Consider the following 21957-nt stretch of genomic DNA (forward strand, 5'->3'; position numbering starts at 1 on the left):
CTTCCCCTTGGTTGGGGCGCCATTGCGGCGAGATGTTAACTACCTCGCCTGGAATACAAGAGATAGTGGGTTCGATACCGACCCTGACGCCTGCTGGATATTTGGAGTTCGCGTGTTCTCTCTCCCCGTGGTCGTGTGACATTTTCTCCGGATCCTCCGGTTTTTCCCTCCACGTTTATAATCAGCGTCACCGCGTTTCGGAGTATTTGGCTGCTACGAATGTCCACGCGATAAGCGACTTCGTTGAGCCATCATTTGTGATGGCCAGGTCGCTTCTGAAAAAAAAAGAGCTATATGCTCTTTGGTTCTTTCGGTAAAGTCACGTAGGCATAACAAATAAAATAAAACAAAACATAATATATCGCGACGTTTCGATCGCAACACAAGCGGTCGTGCTCAGGCGGAAAGAAATACTCCAGCAGTGGAATTGCTGAACGTTTAGCAGTTGCACTACTGGATTATTGTTATTCATTCATTTTAACTGCGTTTGTTTCCCGCCTGAGGACGACCGCTTGTGTTGCGATCGAAACGTCGTGATATATAATTTATTTTATTTTTCTAACTACGTGACTTTACCGAAAGAACCAAAGAGTATGGATTCCGGCAGTCACGAAAGCTTCAAATCAGGAAGAGCTACGTAGCTCAGTGGGCCTTACTCTGGGAACATTAAAAAAATTAGTAGGAGTAATAATAACCTCTGGGTGCCACCACGACACCTCCTCAGTCACCTGCCCCTCTTCCATCCTGCTCTTGACCCACCCGCGCCCGCCACTCCATAGGAGCCCCATATTTATGAATGACGACAGGCAACGTGTTTCCGTAAAACGTTAATGAACCCGTTTATAAACGCGTAAAGTGTTCACGCGTCATGTAAATTTGAACACCACACGCACATTTACCATTTGCATCGGAGAATACATACGTTAACGAACACACTTTCGTTTACAAAAGCACAATTCCAGAGCGTTGTGAAATGGCACAGGGTTTTTGTTGTTGTGCAGTAGCAACAACCAAATGGTCATAGATTAATGACACAAGATTAGTTGAATATATGCAACTTTAGCACTGGTAAAAAAAAAGTACAAATCACGTACAATATTAATCAATGCCATTTAAACCACAAACATAAACACTTTGCCAACACACTTGCGGTATCTTTGGTGGCATCAAGTAACAAATGTTTGCAATGAAATGTAGGTAAACAACCCACAGCATAATCATGTTCAGAAATCACAATAAATTACGTCGCCAACTTTGAAATCACATGCAAGGTACAGCATTTGGTCGGGCTACGCTCCGCTCGACCACTCCCCCCCATCACTCACAATCGCGTGGAGCGCCTCCAAGAGTGGAGAAAAGGCCGCGTGTCCACTCTCGTACACACCCGTCGTCCGACACCAAGCGTCACGAGGCTTTCCGTACGCGCCGTCGACGTTCTGAAGTCAGATCAAGTGCTCTGACTTCATCACAAACGTCGCCGTGACATCCGGCGCTGGTTGGGGCACCGCGGTGGCTAGGAGATGTTCACTATCTCGCCTGGTATACAGGAGGTCGTGGGTTCTATCCCGACCTGACACCTGCTGCTGCTGTATATTTTGAATTTGGGGGTTCTCCCCGTGGTCGCGTGGCTTTTTCTCCGGGTCCTCACGGGTTTTCCCTCCACATTTAGAATCGACACGCGTTTAGAGTAACTACGGCTGCTATAAATTACCACACGATGGGCCACTTCGCTTGAGCTATCATTTGTGGCCAGGTCGCTTCTGAAAAATAACTACATAGTTCAGTGAGCCTTACCTGGTAAAATAAAATTAAAAAAAATTTTAGTCAAATAGTTTACTTTTAGTCTCCTCGATAGAAAGGACCTCATCCGACACTGCCACCTTGGCCCATCGGTGGCGCATAGCTCGCCTTCGAGTGTCGAGGTCAGAGTTGAAACAAATCCATCGACCATGCGCGGGCTCAAGGCGCAAGGGAGGAAAACACCGGGCAAAGATGCTGCAACGCGGATCATCACGCTCCGCGATGCGCGCAGTGTCTATCCCCACCACGGGAGCTGGCGAGGAGCGACACCATCGGCTCCCGTCGATGGCAGAGTGACCACCGCGAACGCCTATCAGGGGGAGAGCCATTGCCTTGAAGCAACGCGGTGCACCGCTCACCGTCAGCGTCCTAAAAAAATATATATTTCCTTCGATTTATGTTATGATGGAGATGGCACAGATGGAATGTCATTTACAGAAAATAAAATAAATGTGTATGTGTGTTGAGTCTCGCTCAGGGCTACGACGAGAGGGAAATATGTTCAACCTCGTTTCTAACTTTAATAATCTTAGTCACCACCTCTCTGACTCCAAGGGACTCTTCATACTCGGTCGACACTAGGGTTGCCACCAGTCCAGATTTCCCCAGGGATGTCTCCTTGTTGAGGTAGCTACTGTGCTGGGAAATATGTAGTTCTTCCCAGCACATTGAAAGTCCTGCGTTTTGTAAGCTGCAAAATAATAATATACACCACTGGAGACGATAAATTCACATGTAGTTTTCCCCATTTTTTCAAGTATTATAAAATGTTCTCCTTCCCATTGCGTCCCGGTTATTCGAACCTCAGGTGGAAACCCAAGTTGACACGTGTGTTATTTTTCGCGCTATTATTGGATGACGCTGACGACGCGTGTGTTGTTAGTGTGTTCGTGTTGTTCGTGTGTGTGTTGTTCATGTGTTCTTGTTGTTCGTGGTGTTCGTGTTGTTCGTGTGTGAGTGTTCGTGTGTGAGTGTGTGTGTGTTCGTGTTGTTCGTGTGTGTGTTCCGGCCTTCATAGGTGCTCGCTAACAGAACTTGCCCCTACAGTCTGTTAAGGCTATACGGGGGATCTTTGTCTTTTGTGTTGTTCTGTGGGGGGCGATAGTGTAGCGGTTAGCGCTACGCGGCGCTATTAACCTGGCGACCCGGGTTCGATTCCCGCTCACGGCCAACACCAGTGACGATTATCTGAACCGGTCCCGGGCCTCCCCTAGGTCGACTCAGCCTCAAATGAGTACCTGGTGCGGTGTGTAAACATCGCCACTAGGGAGACAAAGGCGTCGGGCGTGGTGCTGGCCACCCACCCCCTGGTGTACCGTTCCAGCCTTCATAGGTGCTCGCTAACAGCACTTGCCCCTACAGTCTGTTAAGGCTATACGGGGGATCTTTGTCTTTTGTGTTCGTGTGTGAGTGTTCGTGTGTGAGTGTTCGTGTGTGTGTGTTCGCGTGTGTGTTCGTGTTGTTCGTGTGTGTGTTGTTCGTGTGTGAGTGTTCGTGTGTGTGTTCGCGTGTGAGTGTGTTCGTGTTGTTCGTGTGTGTGTTGTTCGTGTATGAGTGTTCGTGTGTTCGTGTTGTTTGTGTGTTCGTGTTGTTCGTGTGTGTGTTCGTGTTGTTCGTGTGTGTGTTCGTGTTGTTCGTGTGTGTGTTCGTGTTGTTCGTGTGTGTTCGTGTTGTTCATGTGAGTGTTGTTCGTGTTGTTCGTGTATGAGTGTTCGTGTGTTTGCGTGTTGTTCGTGTTGTTTGTGTTGTTCGTGTGTGAGCGGCTAAAGGTGCACCTCGAGGTTTCCTGCCGCTTCTGGAAGGTGCACAAGTGCCGTGGGGAAAAGCGGTCGTATGTCTGTTGTTGTTGTCGCTGTGGTTGCGGCCCAGAGTGTTGTTTGAAACAAAAAAGGGTTTGCCACCGCTGGTTTCAAGCGGTGTCAATACTGCCACACCATGGCAGTCGTGTGTCATATTTCAGCGGGTCAGCCAAAACCCAACAGGCGGCGAGGCTGTACGCAGACAACAACAACAACAACAACGAAACTCATTCAAGGGCAACAATGCCCAACGGCCGCGGGACAAACAAAAAAACCTGGACGGCAGCACGGATGGTCGCGTTTCACAAGCCAATGGCCCTCCTGGCGATTCCATCGGCCACGGCTGAGATTTCCTCAACGGTTCGAATAGAGGGGAGCCGGGGGAGGTGTCGGTCTGCGGTGGGGATGTTTTTTGCGCCGCGGTGTCTTGAGGCCGCGTAGCAGCGAAGTCGATGAGGGTCCAACACTGCCACCAGGGGGGATAAAGTAGCCACAGCAGCTTGGGTCGGGGGGGGGTTGCTGGTGCGCCTCTCCCACTCGCAGAAATTCCGCAGTGCATCTACAGCCGGTTGATTGGGCTACTGCGACGTTGCGTGGGATCGACGCGGCAAGTCGTGCTGTCACGCAATTCCGGCCGAGGTTCGAAGTGTAAATGCATTCGCTCCGGTTCGTCTGTGCATGAGGCAAAAGGGAGTTCACGATCACTCCCACGAAGAAGATCCAATGTGAACCGAAACCACTCAAGTGTGGAGTTGTGTTGCTGTGGGGAAATTGCCCTCGACCAAAAATTTGGCCAAATTCGATAAAGGGGTTGCTAAAAAAAAAACATCTGGACACAAAAAAACAACGTGCGGTTTTTTTTCTGGAAGGCTTTGCTGTTTTTTTCCAAGATTTTTTTCTGTTGCGTGTAGTCACTTTAAGATGTTTTCTTGTTCATGTTTTTGTTTTGTTGCGGTTGCACCCGAGTCAAGAGCCGCATGGCTCACAGGGTCACACCGAATAAATGAAACTGAAATAGATGAAACTGAAACGCGAAGAGGGTTCGACTTAACAGACAAGGCGAGTGTGGATACCCTCCCGATGACGCCATTATGTAACGTTATCAGGCGCGGTGTGACATCGTCTGATTGTGCGGCTTGAAATGTAACACGGTAGCCAATTAACAACAACAACCACCATTGGCCACTAAGTGGTGGTGACGTCACCACGGCGCTTGTGCCAGGCTGTGTGCACTTTAAGGTCACGTGAAGTGTCGAACGCCCAGCTGGCAGGAGGTCACGGGACAGACCCAGCAGGTGCCATGGGTTGACTGACCGAGATGACTCAGACCCGAGGACAAACGCGTACGTTGGAACGCGTTACAGAATCCATGCATACGCGTGGTCTTTTCCGTTTCTGCCCACAGTAGGTAGGCGGCAAGCAGGCTTGCGTGGCGTAACAATTCAAACGAGCAAGCAACGTGACGAATAAGAGGTGGTGAAGAGGTTGAAAGATTAAGGAGGTTGCAGTGCCAGTGGAACACATTTCGCCATAAACACTGGTTTATAACAGACGAAAATATATATAACAGGCTTGTTTTTCAGGCAATTGTCCTTCTTCGCAGATGGCAGAGAGAATGACTACTCTTCTTTGGTTCTTTCGGTAAAGTCACGTAGAATGAGAATGACTACTTTCGAGAAAAGCACGACCAGCCGTAAATCGATTTGAATGCTCAAAATAAAATACCAGTCTGGTTTTATATATAAATGATGAAAGTGGTCAGTTTTTGCTCTTCAAGGGAAACTTAAAGAGCTTTGTTCGCGCTATGCTTCAATAGAATTAAAGTAAAATTGTAAGGTGAGATTTGACAAGCTTCGTTAACCAAGTCAGTTAATAATTCGAGGCAGTAGAGGCAGACCAAGCGAGCTGTGTGCGCGAGAGAGAACGAGGAAGAAAAATCATGCGTACAAGTGTATTCTGAAAATGCTTTCCGACACGCATTTGCCATCGGAAGGATTTAATTACCTCCAATAACGTTATCTTCGGCACCGCAGAACAATTGAATTGATTGGCGGTAGCCCGGGTCACCGCAAAATATTGGTGGGTCGGGCATAGTTTAAAGGTTTTTTTTTCTGGGAGCATCGCTGGTACTACCCTGTCCTGCCGGAGGGCGACGCTGGGAGCGATGATGACGACGATGTCGATCCCGCCAGTACCACCGTGACCGCCGGCCGTAGCAAGCGAGCGCCTGGTGCGCCATTGCCTCCAAGTGGTCTCGCTCCCAAAGACAAGGGTGGTGGCCGCCCCCGTAAGAAGCAGAACGTGCTGGGGAATGACCAGACCAGCATCCTGATGTACTTTCACAACAAGCGATAAACAGCCGTTGCCACGCACAAATCCCCAGCAGCCCCCCTTTTTAAGGGTGTTTTGCGTGTTTTTTATTTCCATATTTGGCATTGCATATCGGGCTCAATGGCATCTCCCATCTTCATAGGCTTTCTGGTTTCGGAGTTACGGAGGTTTTGGCACCCCCGGGTCACCATCGTGACCGGGGGTGCCGCCAATCGATTCAATTAATGCCACTTGAGATGACATCGTGAGGAGCCGGTGATATCACAGCCATTATTTCTGGGGGTTTTTTTTAATCTTGAGGTTTCGTGCAACTCTTGATCGATTTGGCTGGTTTTCCGTTACATAAGTCCCTAATGGCAACACAACTTCATCCTAAAATGTAATTTGTATTGGATTATCTTTCCGGGCGTTACCATGACCCCCTGCCGCAGACGGACACGGCTGATGAGAGTTAGAAACGAGGGGACGTGCTCCGTTCTGCGGTGAAGCAGCTGCACGGAGTACAGACGAGACAATCGGGCCCAGCGTATAGGCCTCACTCTAGACATCAGAGCCAGAATCAATGTTCACAGCAGTCCGACGTGGCTGTGCCTCGGAGGGTGAATTCCAAGTCAGAGCGCTCAGCCAGCACCACGGAGGCCCTGGATTGAAGTCCAGGCAACTACCGTACAGTACCCGCGATAGCATGCGGAATCAGTTCCATTTAGTTCCATTTAGCTCCATTTATTTGGTACAGCCCTGTGAGCCATTCGGCTCTTGAATCAGTGAGTGGAATCACACCGCCGAGAGGCAGATTGCAGAACAAGCACAAGCAAGGCACACACGATGTTGACCGTTAAGTAAGTCAGCGGGCCAGGCCGGGAGGTTGTCGCGATTTGGGACGATGGTTGAGACGGATGACAAGGGTGGGTGGCAGCCAAAGGAGGAAACGTGAACGAAAGGATGTCCACAGGGGAGAGACGGAGCCGTGAGGTCGGCCCTCCTGCAGGCACTTGGTGGGATCGTTACATCGCAGGACCGGGAAGGATATCGGCGGCGTGGGGAGAGACCTTTATCCAGCAGTGGATGGACAACGGCGATGGCGATGATCCAAAATTTCAACTGGGTTTTCAAGTGTAGACAGGTCTTCGCCCGGATCAGCAATAGCTGCACACACACACACACATAATTAAATGATAAATTAGGTATACATCCAACTGTCTTGAGTACTACGATTTGGCATTCAAATGCCATGTCATCAGAATCGTTCGGTAGATTTAAGTCTGTCTTGAAAACTCACCTCCTTAAACTGTCCTTTACCCCCAAACTGCGACTGCGGCGAAGCCAAAACTGTCAACCGCATCGGCGACGAGTTGCGGCATCCACGCACACACCCTGGCGGTATCGCTGCAATCCATACAGCATCGACTACCACCTTGAATTGGTTGAAGGACCTTAACATTCAACGATGATATCTATACAAACTATTCCTGCCCCCTCCCTCACCCATGCTATACGAAAAAAGAACCCCCTAGTTCCAGCCGTTTACCCTGCTTCTGATTATTTCCTATTTTAATTACACGGCACATTTGGATCTACGAATGAAATGCACCTTGCAAAGGTAAATTTATATTTATGAGTATTATCTACATTGCAGGACACATAAGAATGTGTGGTGCCGCTAGTGTGGATAATAAGCATGTAGTGAATCACCCCACCCTGGCGACTTGATGCACTGTCAAAATTCAGGATCGTCATTCAGTTAAACAATGGATTCTTCTTCTTCGGCTTCTTTGTGCCGCCTCAATTAAATCGTTTCTCGCTTTCGTTTGCCTCGATTGTAATAGTAACAAAAGTGCAATTTGTGACGACCGTGATTGTGATGCTCACAGCCAAGGTCAGTGTTACTGGAAAGCCAGTTGGGGCACGAAAGAGGTAGGGCCTTTGAGTGCCTCTTAACAGTCGGTGAAGATTGCTGCGAGTGTGCAGTGGGGTGGCGTTCCAGATACTGAGGAATGTAACAGTTCTGTTCGCTCCATTAACCCAAGTTTAACATCAGCATATTATCGCCTGATGCATTACCATGTGCATGAGCCAAGGCTTAACTTTATTACACTAATCAATGCATTGCTGCATGCTTAATAGACAAGAGTCAAATTAAAGAATCTCATAAATGGTTGTCTGATATCACCTTCAAGTGGACATTATTTAACCCGCACTAAAGCAAGGGTTCCAGATTGAAATTCCTTCGTTTCGTGGCACGATGCCGAGTGAACGTTTTTAAACGTAATCGGATAAAAGACAGACAAAAATGACATTTGAGAAGGCACACACTGGTCCCTTGACAGCGACAGCTACGACAGATGCAGAACAAGTTTCCGCAGAAGATGCGAGAATGTGCAGGCACTCCACGACGAAGCTTACAAGACGACTGCGGAACAATTTCGAACGCCTCCTCGGCAAAAACAAACCTTGGGCAATGGACGCTAGGGCCTGTTGGCCAGGCCTTCCCTGAAAGTATGCGAGGCCGAGAGCAGTTGGTTCCTGTAGTCATAGATCCTCTGCCACTCGGCGCTGCTCCGCAAGTGGTCGTTGTTCTTCCTGGCTTCGTAGTGGAACTGAGGACCCCTCATCTCGTACCTGTCATTACATAAAAAAAATACATTGAATACGCCCGATCCTGTCGAATGTACGTATGTTGGACTTCTTTCGTACCGTATGTAGCCAACCGTGCTAACCGTAGGTGTGGGGAGGAAGGACAACAAACTAAAGAAATTAGTTTTCAATTTAGATTTAAAAGTGCACCGTTCGAGTGGCTTCAAAATATGGGAAGAGTGTTCCAGACGGCCACAGAAGCGCATCTGAAAGCACGCAGTGCAGTGACCGTTCTATGGTTGAAAGCTAATTAGATTTGAGCCTGGTTAGTAGCTTGATGGGAGACCACCAGGGCTTGTAAGGTACAAGGCTACAGCTCCATGGTTAATCTCTATCCGTAGCCATCACTCCTCCTAGCGATGCGTCCTGCCCGCTTTTTTCAATGGTCAGCATGACGCCTGTATATTGCATGTGTTCTCTAATCCGTGTGTTCTTCTTCCTGTCATTGAAACTAATGCCATGCATGTACACTTGAGGAGTATAGCAAGTTTTAAATATATATGGGGAAATATGGGTGGGGTTGAATTAAAAGCTGTTGATAAAGAACCAATCAGCAGAAGATTGTGAGGATTGTCTTATCAGAGTTTGCAGAGATCTCAATGTGTCATTCAAATATCCCGGAGAGTCCCAAGACTCCCTTTCAGGAGGGGCCTGCCTTGGAATGTTCGGTAAATTTATTTTTTTAAACGCAGGGTGTTCCGGTCAAGTTGACCGAAATTCCCCCAGTACCCGGGAATGAGCACACCATGCACTGGTTTGCTCACGAACCAACTTGCTGTACTTCCTTCCCCTGGCCAGATCGCAGGAAATTTCAGAAAATCTGCATGAAATAAACAAACCCTTGCTTCTAAAGCGGAGTATTACAGATATGTGCCACCATGCCCGGCTATCAGTCTCATGATATGCAATAAGTTCTCATCCTCTGGGAAAAAAATCCAAAGCCATTTAAGAGCCCAACATTCGCCAAACAGTGTATTCCAATTGTGCTGCTACAGAGATCGCATTATCGTCGTAACACGACGTGAAACTTCCATTCATAACTCTCACAGCCAGTAATTTGACACGAAATACTACATACAGGCAACAAGGTTATTATACCGGAAATCCGGACATCAGCTCCACAACCTGAACTTTCCCAAAATTGACATCTGTGGCTTTGTCCCTGAACAAAAAATAGACGCCAGTCAAAGCCTTAAGAGTTATTTTTTATTCCAAACTTTCCTTTGAGCCCCATAAATGTAATGTTACCAGGTTCTCTTTTTTTTACAGCTCAGACACATTGCCATTCTCAGATTCCCCGTCTCTCTCACTCGCTCTCCTCTTCTGAGGGCGATAAGTGAATGCACTCTTTTACTTTATCTCAAGTTGATTACTGCGGTGCTCTCTTTATCGGAATGTCTGCGAGGAGCATTGTCCCAACTGCAGGTTGTACAGAATGTCCGCTACCCGGGTTTAAACATCTTAGAAATCTGTCCGCATTACTCCAACCCTGACCTCGTCACACTGGCTCCTGTGTCGTTTTCGAGTAGATTTCAAGGTGTTGTGTTTAACTTTTAAACCACGAGATGGTCCCACTCCCTCTCACCTGCATGAACTCCTGTCTCTTTGTACCCCAAGCTGTTTACTCTGTTCAAGGCTCTGGACTATTACCGTTCCCTTGGTTCACAACACACACTCAGGGTGATAAGAGCGTTTTCATTTCATCCTCCCAACCTTTGGAACTTCTTACCGCCCTCAGCAAGCGTTGCTGATTCCACGATGATTTTAAATCGCGGCTGAAAACGCATCTGTTCAATGACACTCTTGCTAACATATAATTTACGAGCAATGAGGTGTTTTTTTTTTTAATTTGATTATACATCATATTCGTCTGCTTTGATAGTCACTCCGTATTTAAGTGCGATCGTTGAAAGATGCTATAGACATGAAATGTTATTGTTGTACATCTGTTTAAGAAGACCTTCTCTCTTACCCAACACTAGATGGCAGGGATATAACGATTCACCCACCTCGCAAGTCAAGGGATTTTAGCAATTCATTCGAAAAATGTATTCTCACAACCATATTTAGCAAGAATGTGTGTTCTGAGCTAAATTTGATCGTGAAAATTGTTCTTCAACTTACCGGTCAGCTGAAACAATAATTAGCGCATTAAACACTTGTACGCGTGGCAATTTAACTCGCTATTTTGGGTGGTGGAGGGTTTTATAGCAAGATATCTGGCCAGATGAGTGTGGCCTAACGTAGATTAAATTATAAATTATCATACATTTGCTTAAAATATTACGTGATCAAGTATCATACGCATGATATTACGCATGTATTGCAAGGATCAATTTTAATCGATTACTCAATGCACGATGACATTATACACCAGCTGAGTTGGTATCTATTTAACTATTTTTATTTTACCAGGTAAGGCCCACTGAGCTATGTAGCTCTTTTTCATAAGCGACCTGGCCATCACAAATGATAGCTCAGCGAAGTAGCTTACAATGTGGAAATGTATAACAGCTAAATACTCTAAAAGCGTGTCGACTCTAAATGTGGAGGGAAAACCAGGAGGACGCGGAAAGAAATTCCACACGACCACGGGGAGAACATGCAAACTCCAATATACAGGCATCAGGATCGAGATTGAACCCACGACCTCCTGTATACCAGGAGAGGTAGTCAACCCTTTCTTGTTCAGAGATGTCTGCAGGTTGCAGGGTGGAACGTGCAAGCGGCTATCGTTAATTTTATTTGGAGAGGCGTAGCGCTGCTGTTTTTAAAGACATTGTATTGTACTCACCTCAGAGAACTGTAGTCATTCAACCACACTCTACGATAGCTGTGCCACACGCCCTCCCGCATGGCACTTCCGATTCCGTTCAGAATCGATTTGATTCCGTGTGGAATCGATTGCATTTCGATGACGTACACGTACATAAATCAGAACGGAATCAGAAGAAAACCGATGACGGACACATACGTCATCGGAAAAGGAATGGGTTAACATCTCGCCACCGCAGCTACACGGCAAGTGAGGTCTTTGTTATTTGGGCTGCATCTTCATTTCACACCTCGAGGCCTTTTTGTTCGTTTATCGCGTCCACATGGGACCGCACCTCATGGCACCGTGACTCTCACTGAGCGAGAGGCCACGGGGTGGCACGCACCACTTAGGCCGGGGCCCGCGCGTCCTCTCCAGTTCCAGCTGCCGCTTGAGCTCCAGCAGCAGCTCCTCCTCCACCCGCAGACGCTGCCGGCGCAAGCGGCGCAGAGCCTCCCCGTACGGAGACGTGCCCCCCAAGTGGCCTCCCAGAGAACCAACAAACCTGGCGAGGGGGGGGGGGGGGGCCGGGTAGCGGTTAGAGTCAGAGAAGTTTAGCAGAGGGCAAGGGGTTTACAATTAAAAAAAGGGGTGAGAGCTATGGCTTGGGATACGTTAGATTCCGTGTTGAAGTTAGGGTTGGGGATGAAGTTGGGTTTTAAGCATAGGGATAGGATTAAGGGTGATAGCTAGGGTCCCAGGATTCTCCATGTCCGTCTCTTTCCTTGTCATCATATTTCTCTCCAGGTCTCTCGTTGTGCCTGTCTCTCTATGAGATTGTTTCTCTTCATTCCTCTTTGTGTTTCTCTCCGTGCTTCTGCATTTGCTCCTTTTCATGTGTATCTTTCCTCATATAACTCCATGTAACTCTGCGTTCGTCTCTATTGTGTCTCTCTTGCTCTGCATGTTTCTTTCTGTCTCTATCCCTGACCGGGTCTCTCTTCATGTGTCTTTGCCCATGTTTCTCTTTGCATCACTCTCCATGTCTTTCCGTGTCACTCTCTGGTTTTTCTTCGTATTTCTCTGCGTGTCTCTTCACGACTCTATTCACGTCTGTCTCTCTTTGTGTTTGTTTTTTCCTCTCTCCAGGTATCGCTGTATGTCTCTTTACATCTCTCCAGGTTTCTCTCATCTCAGGTCATGTCCGTGCGTGTTCCTATGGGAGCGGTAGTGTAGCGGTTTGCGCGCTGTGCTACAAATACAGGGACACGAGATCGATTCCCACTCACGACGATTGTCTGAACCGGTCCTGGCCCTCCCCTAGGTCGACTAAGCCTCAAATGAGTACCTGGTGCGGTATGTAAACATCACCACATGGAGACAAAGGCGGTTGGGCGTGGTGGTGACCACCCACCCCCTCGTGTGCTATGGCGGCCTTCATAGGTGCTCGCTAACAGCACTTGCCCCAACAGTCTTGTTAAGGCTATGAGAGGGATCTTTGTCTTTGTTCCTATGGCCACATCCATGCCTCTCTACCTGTGTAATCAACACAGGCCTCCACTTGGCGTTGCGGCATCTCTGCGAGTGGGACGGACCTTTCGCTCACGTCCAGCGCCGTGGGACCCCGAGAAGCGGGGCCTGGACTGTGCTCGGCGGAAAGCGACCGCAGGGACGACCGCAGGCCCCGCCAGGGCTGCCGGCCACGCTCGTCCTCCGACAGCCGTCCCTCCTCGTCACTCTTCCCCCTCGCTCCGCTCCTGCGCGCTGCACGCAAAGAGTGGGCGGAGGCTCGCTTGTCGCCGCAACGTTCGATTTAACGGGCGGAGCCACCGTCTATGGCAGGGGTCGGGAACCTTTTTTGGCTGAGAGAGCCATGAAAGCCACATATTTTAAAATAAATTTCCGTGAGAGCCATATAACATTTTTTTTTAACACTGAATACAACTAAAGAAATGTCAGCTAAGATTTATTTGCGAGCCAGGTGCAGTCATCAAAAGAGCCACATCTGGCTCGCGAGCCATAGGTTACCGACCCCTGGTCTATGGTATAATGGTGGCGTAGCTTTCAAGTTTGCAGGTGGTGCAACTGCACCAGGGCACAGAGGCCGGTGGGGCCCGGCTGTCGTGCTATGGAGATGAAGGGAAACTTGAGACATTGGTGGAACCCATGGCACTGCTTGCACCAGGGCCCCTGCCAACCATGGATTGTTTTTTTCCCTAGGTCCTCCGGTTTTCCCCTCCACATTCAGAATCATGCATCTAGGTTATTTAGATAATTTTGCTGCTATGGATTCTGACATGATGAGCCATTTCGTTGAGCTATCATTTGTGACCAGGTCGCTTCTGAAAAATAAGCTAATAGTTCAGTGGGCCTTACCTCGTAGATAAAAAATATATATTTTTAAAGTGATTTGTTTTCAATCTAGATTTGAAGTTTTCGTGACTGCAGGGATCCATACTCTTTGGTTCTTTCGGTAAAGTCACGTAGGTAAAATAAAATAACGTCGTGATTTAATTTATTTTATTTTATACCTACGGGACTTTACCGAAAGAACCAGAGAGTATGATTTGTTTTCGTTGACTATAATTTTCACTAGTGAACATCTGTCAAAAAGAGCTTATTACCTCATCGGATTCCTCCAGTATGAATAAGTATTCTGATTCTGATTCAACCACACTACACCACTGATCCAAGCTCCATATAGGCGTTGTGACCACTGAGCACAATTGGAATAAAAAATTAGCGGGCAAATCTTTTTGTAATAAAAATGCCATGCAAATGACCGAGCGCAGCACACGCCAGCGAGCGTGACGTACACCGCAGCACCGGCGGCGGCGGCCGTGAGCTGAGGTCGGGTTTTGCCGAGCTGGGCCTCCACGCCGGCTTCGGCGACTGCGACCGCGAGCGGGTCATCCCGCTCCTCCGCGCGCCTCTCCTGTCCGCGGCCCAGCGCTCGAGCGAGCGCGAGCGGCGAGCCCTCGCCACCTCCTCCAGCACCACCGTCGCCGCCGTCCGCACGGGTGACCTGCCCCGCACGGGGATCGCCGGCGGCAGCAGCGAGGGCACGCCGACGATGTGCGGAGCGCCGATCTGCACCGGGAACGCCTCGCGGTGCAGCCCCAGGCCGGCAGCGGCGATGGTGGTGGCGCTGCCGTCCAAGGAAAACCTGGAGCGGCGTCTCGGACCGAGAAACCAGGCGTCGTCACTGTCGTCTTCAAAAGCGCCCATGCCGGGCTCCGGATCCGGCAACAGGGGCCACTGTCGGGTCTTTCGGGTTTCTCCGGCGGCCTTGTCCGAGGCGAAGTCGACATCCAGGCTAGAACGGAGGTCACTCACCTGGAGCTTCAGGTCGTGCAAGCTCAGCTCCAGCTCGTCCAGCGTGGGGCTGCCGCCACGGCCATTCACTGCCGATGAGCCTGCTGCATGAGGTTAGAGCAGGGGTCAGAACCTTTCAAAGAAGAAGAGCCATCTTTGTTTGTTTTTGTCTTGACCAAAATAGGTCGAGAGCCACATCGCACACAGAGCTACTTGTACACATATACACAAACACAGCAGGTATACAGCAGATGACACACATTCTAATTTCAATAAGCAAAACAGGTGATGGAATAAATTGCATCTATTTAGTGGTTTTTTTTTTCCCCCTGAGTTATTCTTTAACAATAGAGTTTGACTCCACATTTTGTCGTCACCAAGACATTCCATAGTGACCCATTCCCTGCCGTATTTCATCAATTACCTTTACGGAAAATTTTGTTTAAGATTTACGGGGTTTTTTTTGAACGGCTGTCCGCAAAGGGGCAGCCAAAGAGCCGCAATGGGGAAGTCAAAGAGCCACCACATGCGGCTCCTGAGCCGCAGGTTGCCGAGCCCTTGGTAAGAGTGACTGGGAAGGAGCACGCAACTACACACACAAAGGCAAACCTCCCCCGTATAGCTATTCAGAATGTTGGGGCAGGTGCTGTTCAAAAGCACCGATTATGGTTGTGGCACAGCAAACAAAAGAGATGGTTGGTTGTGGGCAGCACAATGTTAGGTCAGCTTGGCCTCCCCAGTGCTCATGTTTGCACACTGCACAAATGCTAATTTTGCAACTGACATGGGTTGAAGCGAGGGCACCTTGCACAAGTTCAGGTATCACTCAGCACCCATTTGAGCCGTGGTTACAATTCAAGATCAGTTCACCGGGTTGTTAGCACAGCACAGTGGAAACACCGGTTGTATGTCAAAACTGGAAAACACAACCGAATTGCATATCTAAAATACAATTTGGCTCTCAAATGTCTAGATGCAACTGATATGTATATGGGACATACATATCACGGGAAAGAGGAGGCCTATACTTCCCCAATTTTATGAAAAATATAACATGATTGTTTTTAAATTTTGATTTAAAGCTTTCGTGACTGCAGTAATTCATATTCTTAGCTCTTTCGGTAAAGTCACGTTGAAGGGAAACAATAAAATAATCAAATATATATAAAACAATAAAAATTCTCACGACGTTTCGACCACAACACAAACGGTCGTCATCAGGTGTGCCGGTTTGCATTAATTTATGTATTTTTAAATGGTGTGCTTATTTATTTATTTTAAAAAACGTCAGCGCCACGTGCAGCGATTTGGCAGTTTATTTAGAAGGACGAGTCCATCTATGTTCTGAAAAGAGGAGGGGGGAGACGAAAAATTAATGTATGCTGTCTGAAAGCCACTGTAAGCGTGAACAATCAATTAAGACCTGAAATGGTTTATCAAATATTTCCAATGATTGCTAAGCCAGAATCCATCTTCTCGGTTGAAATTGTCTCTGTGCTTGTATATGTGGATAGCCTCATGAACGAATCTCTCATCTTTGTAAGCCATCTGGCTACCATGAGAGATTCGTTAATGAGGCTATCCACATATACAAGCACAGAGACAACTTCAACCAAGAAGATGGATTCTGGCTTAGCAATCATTGGAAAGATTTTATAAACCATTTCAGGTCTTAATTGATTGTTCACACTTAAGGTGGCTTTCAGACAGCATACATTAATTTTTCGTCTCCCCCCTCCTCTTTTCAGAACATAGATGGACTCGTCCTTCTAAATAAACTGCCAAATCGCTGCGCATGGCGCTGACGTTTTTATACATAAATAAATACACCGTTTAAAAATAAGTAAATTAATACAAACCGACACACCTGATGATGACCGTTTGTGTTTTGGTCGAAACGTCGTGAGAATTTTTATTGTTTTATATATATTTTATTATTTTATTGTTTCCCTTCAACGTGACTTTACCGAAAGAGCTAAGAATATGATTGTTTTTGTGTGGTTATCAGTGACCATCAACTCACTACACTTGCAAACTCAGTTTAATCAAAGGCAACTGCCTGGATTAAAATCCAGGATCTCAGCGGTGCCAACTCGGGCTCTGCCTTTTGTGCCACCCGGCAACTTCTCGTTATTATATATTTGTAAGCAGTCATACAAGAGAAGAGAGGAAAGTCTTGAGGCTGGACCTCAACATGGGTAAGACGCGAGCTGTATTAGATATGCATGTGTGATGTACAGCTCCTTGGCACCTTGTAGAAAGGCGCTTTTGCAAATGTAATTTATTCATGTTATTTGCTGTGTTGCATCTTTTTTCTATTGCATCGCATACCAGCAGTAGGCATACCTGGGACACTTTTTGGCCTCATGTTCCCAGCTGAGAAGCTTGTGCTCTGGCTGAGGAAAGAGGACGTTGAAGTCCTCTGAGAGTTGGTGAGGTATTCACTTGGCTTGTCTCTAGCAGTGGCACAGAGGACAAAACTCCAAGTCAGAGAGATAAGGAGCCAACATTCTTTGCTAAGCGCAGTAGCACTGAGGCAGTGTTTTATTTTAATACAAAGGCGGGAGATCTTTAAAAGTCACTTTGTGAAGAAAAACCGGGAGTGCAAAGTACGTAGTGGACATCTAACGATGCACTGATTCAACCATTACAATTCATACGCAAGCTGGCAATCGTGCACCGAACGGTGCCAGTGTGAATCAATTACTTAATATGTATGTAAATCATATGCCAATGTCATATGTAGGGCAACAACAAAAACTGCATGGAGAAAATAAATGAGAAATTATACAAAGAAGATGACAAAATATGAGTTTAAAATAATGAATTATTGAAGAATTGTTGCATGCTGACGAAGTTAATTAAAAACACATCTCAAATCAACACGTTTGAAAAACGTCTCAGAACAAATATATTCGAAAGGAAACCATTACAAACGTACAACAAAATCACTAAAATGTACAACGTTCAATGCTTTAAGACCACGACTCACTATCAACAGGTCGCAAGTTTAAATCCCTGTTGACTCAGCCGAGGTGAATGGTAATAGATGAGAAGTTAGGTATTAACAAATAACAATACGAGCTAATGTCCTTCATTTGTTCAGAACAGCCTCACTGAACGTCAAGACGAGTTTTCAGGATGTTCCTGCATTTGACATGTTTGTACAATTCATGTTTTAAGGAAATTCAATATTGTAAGCGGGCACGAATGTCCCCTTCACTCATCTCAGCACAGATTAAAAACGAGCAAACAAACGCGGGACCGGTTTGGACACTCCAGTGTGTCTCATCAGCAGTCAGACTGCCTCGAATCAATGCTGGTGAACTGTCGATCTTCGTTACGCCACGTGTGGTCTCGGCTCGATGCACATTTACAGAGTTACGTTATTTCTAACGAAGCTGACGATCATGACGCTCACGACTACCGTTGACGAAGCCAACGATTACGCTGCACCCTACTGCAATACACAACAGAATAACGATCGTCATTAGCATTGGTTACGGCGGCCTATAGCACCTCCGCAACGGCGCCACGCGATTCTTAATCTTTTTTTTTAAGAGTTAATCCGGTCCGAACGTGTGAGAGAGCTCGTAACTCTGTTCGCCAATTCTACACTACCCAAACGCCACCGCAAACGTACGTCTCTACGATCAACTCCCCCACCTACAAACTGGCTCGTTTTTTGTCTGAAATCCTGCGTCCTTTCACTGGAAAAAACTACCTCTGCGGTACAAAATTCTACTCACCTGGTATCGACAATCAAGGGTATTTCCCTGTCCCCAGACGACCTGCTTGTCAGTTTTGATGTAGTTTCCTTATTCACCAAGGTTCCTGTACCTGACACCATCGCAATCATTGAAGACTTGGTTCATCAAGGACTAAACACTGAGGTACCCCCCCTGGTGAGACACTGTTTAACCAATACATACTTCACTTGGAATGGAACTTTCTACAAACAAACTGAGGGCACCCCAATGGGCTCCCCCTATCTCCGGTTATAGCTAACATTTTCATGGAGAAATTTGAGACTGACGCCATCCAGACTGCCACTCTGCGCCCAACCTTATGGAAGAGGTACGTGGATGACACTTTTGTCATCTGGCCACATGGCCGGCCTGCTCTAGACCAATTCTTCGACCACATCAATTCCATACACCCAGCCATCAGATTTACCATGGAAGTCGAAAAAGATGGCAAGCTACTTTTTGGATGTCCTAATAAAAAAGAGACCTGATGGTTCAATGAGCCACTCTGTCTACAGGAAAGCTACCCATACGGGTGCTTATCTGAAACCGGATTCCCACCACCATCCATCACAGAAGAATTATCTCATCAAGACTCTGTACCATAGAGCCCAATGCATATCCGACCAGGAACACATAGGCAGTGAACTCAAGCACGTACACCAAGCTCTTAAGGCTAATGGTTACTCCGACTATACAATCCGCAAAGCTATCACTCAAACCATGAAGAAGGACCCTCTTGAGGAGCCTTTCAAAACCATCACTTTACCCTTCATTGCAGGGAACACAAAAAAGATCTCCAAAATCTTGAATAAACACAAGATCCAGGTCCGTTTCAACACATTACATAAAATGTGTGATCTGGTTCCGTCTGTAAAAGATGTGATTCCGAACATACAATACTCTGGTGTCTACAAACTAAGTTGCCTCTGTGGTAGTTACATTGAAGAAACCAAATGCCATGTCTCGGACCGCATTCGTGAACACAAAGCAGGCCTTAAACACGGAAGGACCAACACCTCAGCCGTGACAGATCACTTATAATTCAGTAGGTTCACATGACATTGACTTTTCCAAGACAGAGGTTCTTTGTAAGCCATCTGGCTACCATGAGAGATTCGTTCATGAGGCTATCCACATATACAAGCACAGAGACAATTTCAACCGAGAAGATGGATTCTGGCTTAGCAATCATTGGAAAGATTTGATAAACCATTTCAGGTCTTAATTGATTGTTCACGCTTACAGTGGCTTTCAGACAGAATACATTATAAAACATTTCGTCTCCCCCCTCCTATTTTCAGAACATAGATGGACTAGTCCTAAATAAACTGCCAAATCGTTGCGCGTGGCGCTAACGTTTTTTATAAATAAATAAATGCGCCGCTTAAAAATACATTTATGCAAACCAACACACCTGAAGACGACCGTTTGAGTTATGGTCGAAACGTGGTGAGAATTTTTTTATTGTTTTATATATTTTATTATTTTGTTGTTTCCCTTCAACGTGACTTTACCGAAAAAACAAAGAATATATAACAAAAAAGTCTCCGATCTGCAGGCGCTTGCTGTTCGCGTTGCTAGGCAACAACTCGAGGGTTGCCTAGCAACCGCTCGGATGTTCCCCCACCTTCCCCTACCCCTACTTAAAAAAATTACATTTTAAACAACTCGACGCTTTCTCTTAATCTCTCGTGATTTAAACCAACAAAAAATTTCCGCCGTAAACAAACACAAAGTTGTGGGTGGGTGGTGGGCGAAGACCTGAGGGCGGCCTTGAATCCGTGCAGAACGAAGGCCGAGCGGGATCCGCGAGCCGACATCTTTGAGACGCCGTCGTGGTTGCTATGGGAGAGGAGGTGGGAGGGGAAGGGGGGTGGCGCCGATTGGCCCTTAACGCGTCACGTGCCCCGGGCCCGCGATCGATTCCGAAAATTGTAATCGATAGTCGATTATGGTGTTATCGATTGCGAATCGAATCGAGTGTTTCCGAGTTAGAAAAGTAACCGTGCAGGTAAAGTCACGTTAAATAGGTTCAAATTAATAAAAAATGAACAAAAAAACTACGACGTTTCGATCACTCGTGTTGTGATCGAAACGTCGTAGTTTATTTTTATTAATTTGAACCTATTTACATCGTCACAAATGTCTGACCCCCCCCCCCCAGGTGCGTGACGTCATTTATGGACGGCCCCTTAGCGCGCTGCACCATGAACCAGGCGACCCGAGTTCGATTCACGCTCACGGCCACCACCAGTAGCGAACAATCCCAACCGGTCCTGGGCGTCCCCTAGGTCGACTCAGCCTAAAATGAGTACCTAGTGCGGTGTGTAAAACATCGCCACGGGGGAGACAAAGGCGGCCGTGCGTGGTGCTGGCCCACCCACCGCCTCGTGAGCTGTGCCGGCCTTCATAGGTGCTCGCTAACAGCACTTGCCCCAACAGTTTGGCTATACCACGACGGGGAACTGCAGGGATGAGACCCCAGGGCCTCGCGGTGCCCAGTGAGAGTGTTCAGAGCGCCACTGAGTGGACAGAGACCCGGCCCTACAGCTCGTGGGGCAGTTGACGGGCAGCCACGGGGCTGTCAGTTGGGGCAGTTGAAGGGCAGCCACGGGGCTGTCAGTTGGGGCAGTTGAAGGGCAGCCACGGGGCTGTCAGTTGGAGCAGTTGAAGGTCAGCCACGGGGCTGTCAGTTGGGGCAGTTGAAGGGCAGCCACGGGGCTGTCAGTTGGAGCAGTTGAAGGGCAGCCACAGGGCTGTCAGTTGGAGTAGTTGAAGGGCAGCCACAGGGCTGTCAGTTGGGGCAGTTGAAGGTCAGCCACGGGGCTGTCAGTTGGGGCAGTTGAAGGTCAGCCACGGGGCTGTCAGTTGGAGCAGTTGAAGGGCAGCCACGGGGCTGTCAGTTGGGGCAGTTGAAGGGCAGCCACGGGGCTGTCAGTTGGAGCAGTTGAAGGGCAGCCACGGGGCTGTCAGTTGGAGCAGTTGAAGGGCAGCCACAGGGCTGTCAGTTGGGGCAGTTGAAGGTCAGCCACGGGGCTGTCAGTTGGGGCAGTTGAAGGTCAGCCACGGGGCTGTCAGTTGGAGCAGTTGAAGGGCAGCCACAGGGCTGTCAGTTGGGGCAATTGAAGGTCAGCCACGGGGCTGTCAGTTGGGGCAGTTGAAGGTCAGCCACGGGGCTGTCAGTTGGAGCAGTTGAAGGGCAGCCACGGGGCTGTCAGTTGGGGCAATTGAAGGTCAGCCACGGGGCTGTCAGTTGGGGCAGTTGAAGGGCAGCCACGGGGCTGTCAGTTGGAGCAGTTGAAGGGCAGCCACAGGGCTGTCAGTTGGAGCAGTTGAAGGGCAGCCACGGGGCTGTCAGTTGGGGCAGTTGAAGGGCAGCCACGGGGCTGTCAGTTGGGGCAGTTGAAGGTCAGCCACGGGGCTGTCAGTTGGGGCAGTTGAAGGGCAGCCACGGGGCTGTCTGTTGGGGCAGTTGACGGGACGGCCACAGGGCTGGACATCATTCTGTAGACATGTAGAAAAGAGCTTTATAGCTCTTCGTATTCCTCCAGTCGAAATAAAGATTTTGAGACGT

The 21957-nt window shown here is 47.9% G+C and overlaps 1 protein-coding gene across 1 annotated transcript; it reads right to left on the reverse strand.

Moving 5' to 3' along the window:
- Positions 1-814: 814 nt before the first annotated feature.
- On the reverse strand, positions 815-20492 carry LOC116950387 (uncharacterized). The gene is made up of 7 exons (XM_032968086.2): positions 20145-20492; positions 16981-17090; positions 14136-14738; positions 12915-13083; positions 11726-11884; positions 8381-8549; positions 815-7076 (listed from the first exon to the last, which is right to left on the reverse strand). Exons 1-6 carry the CDS (start codon positions 20201-20203, stop codon positions 8396-8398), a joined length of 1254 nt encoding a protein of 417 aa, XP_032823977.2. The 5' UTR covers positions 20204-20492; the 3' UTR covers positions 815-7076; positions 8381-8395.
- Positions 20493-21957: the final 1465 nt, after the last annotated feature.

This window comes from Petromyzon marinus, chromosome 39 (genome assembly GCF_048934315.1).
Source record: "Petromyzon marinus isolate PM22_M1 ecotype Great Lakes invasive population chromosome 39, UKy_Petmar_22M1.pri1.0, whole genome shotgun sequence".
NCBI lineage: Eukaryota > Metazoa > Chordata > Hyperoartia > Petromyzontiformes > Petromyzontidae > Petromyzon > Petromyzon marinus.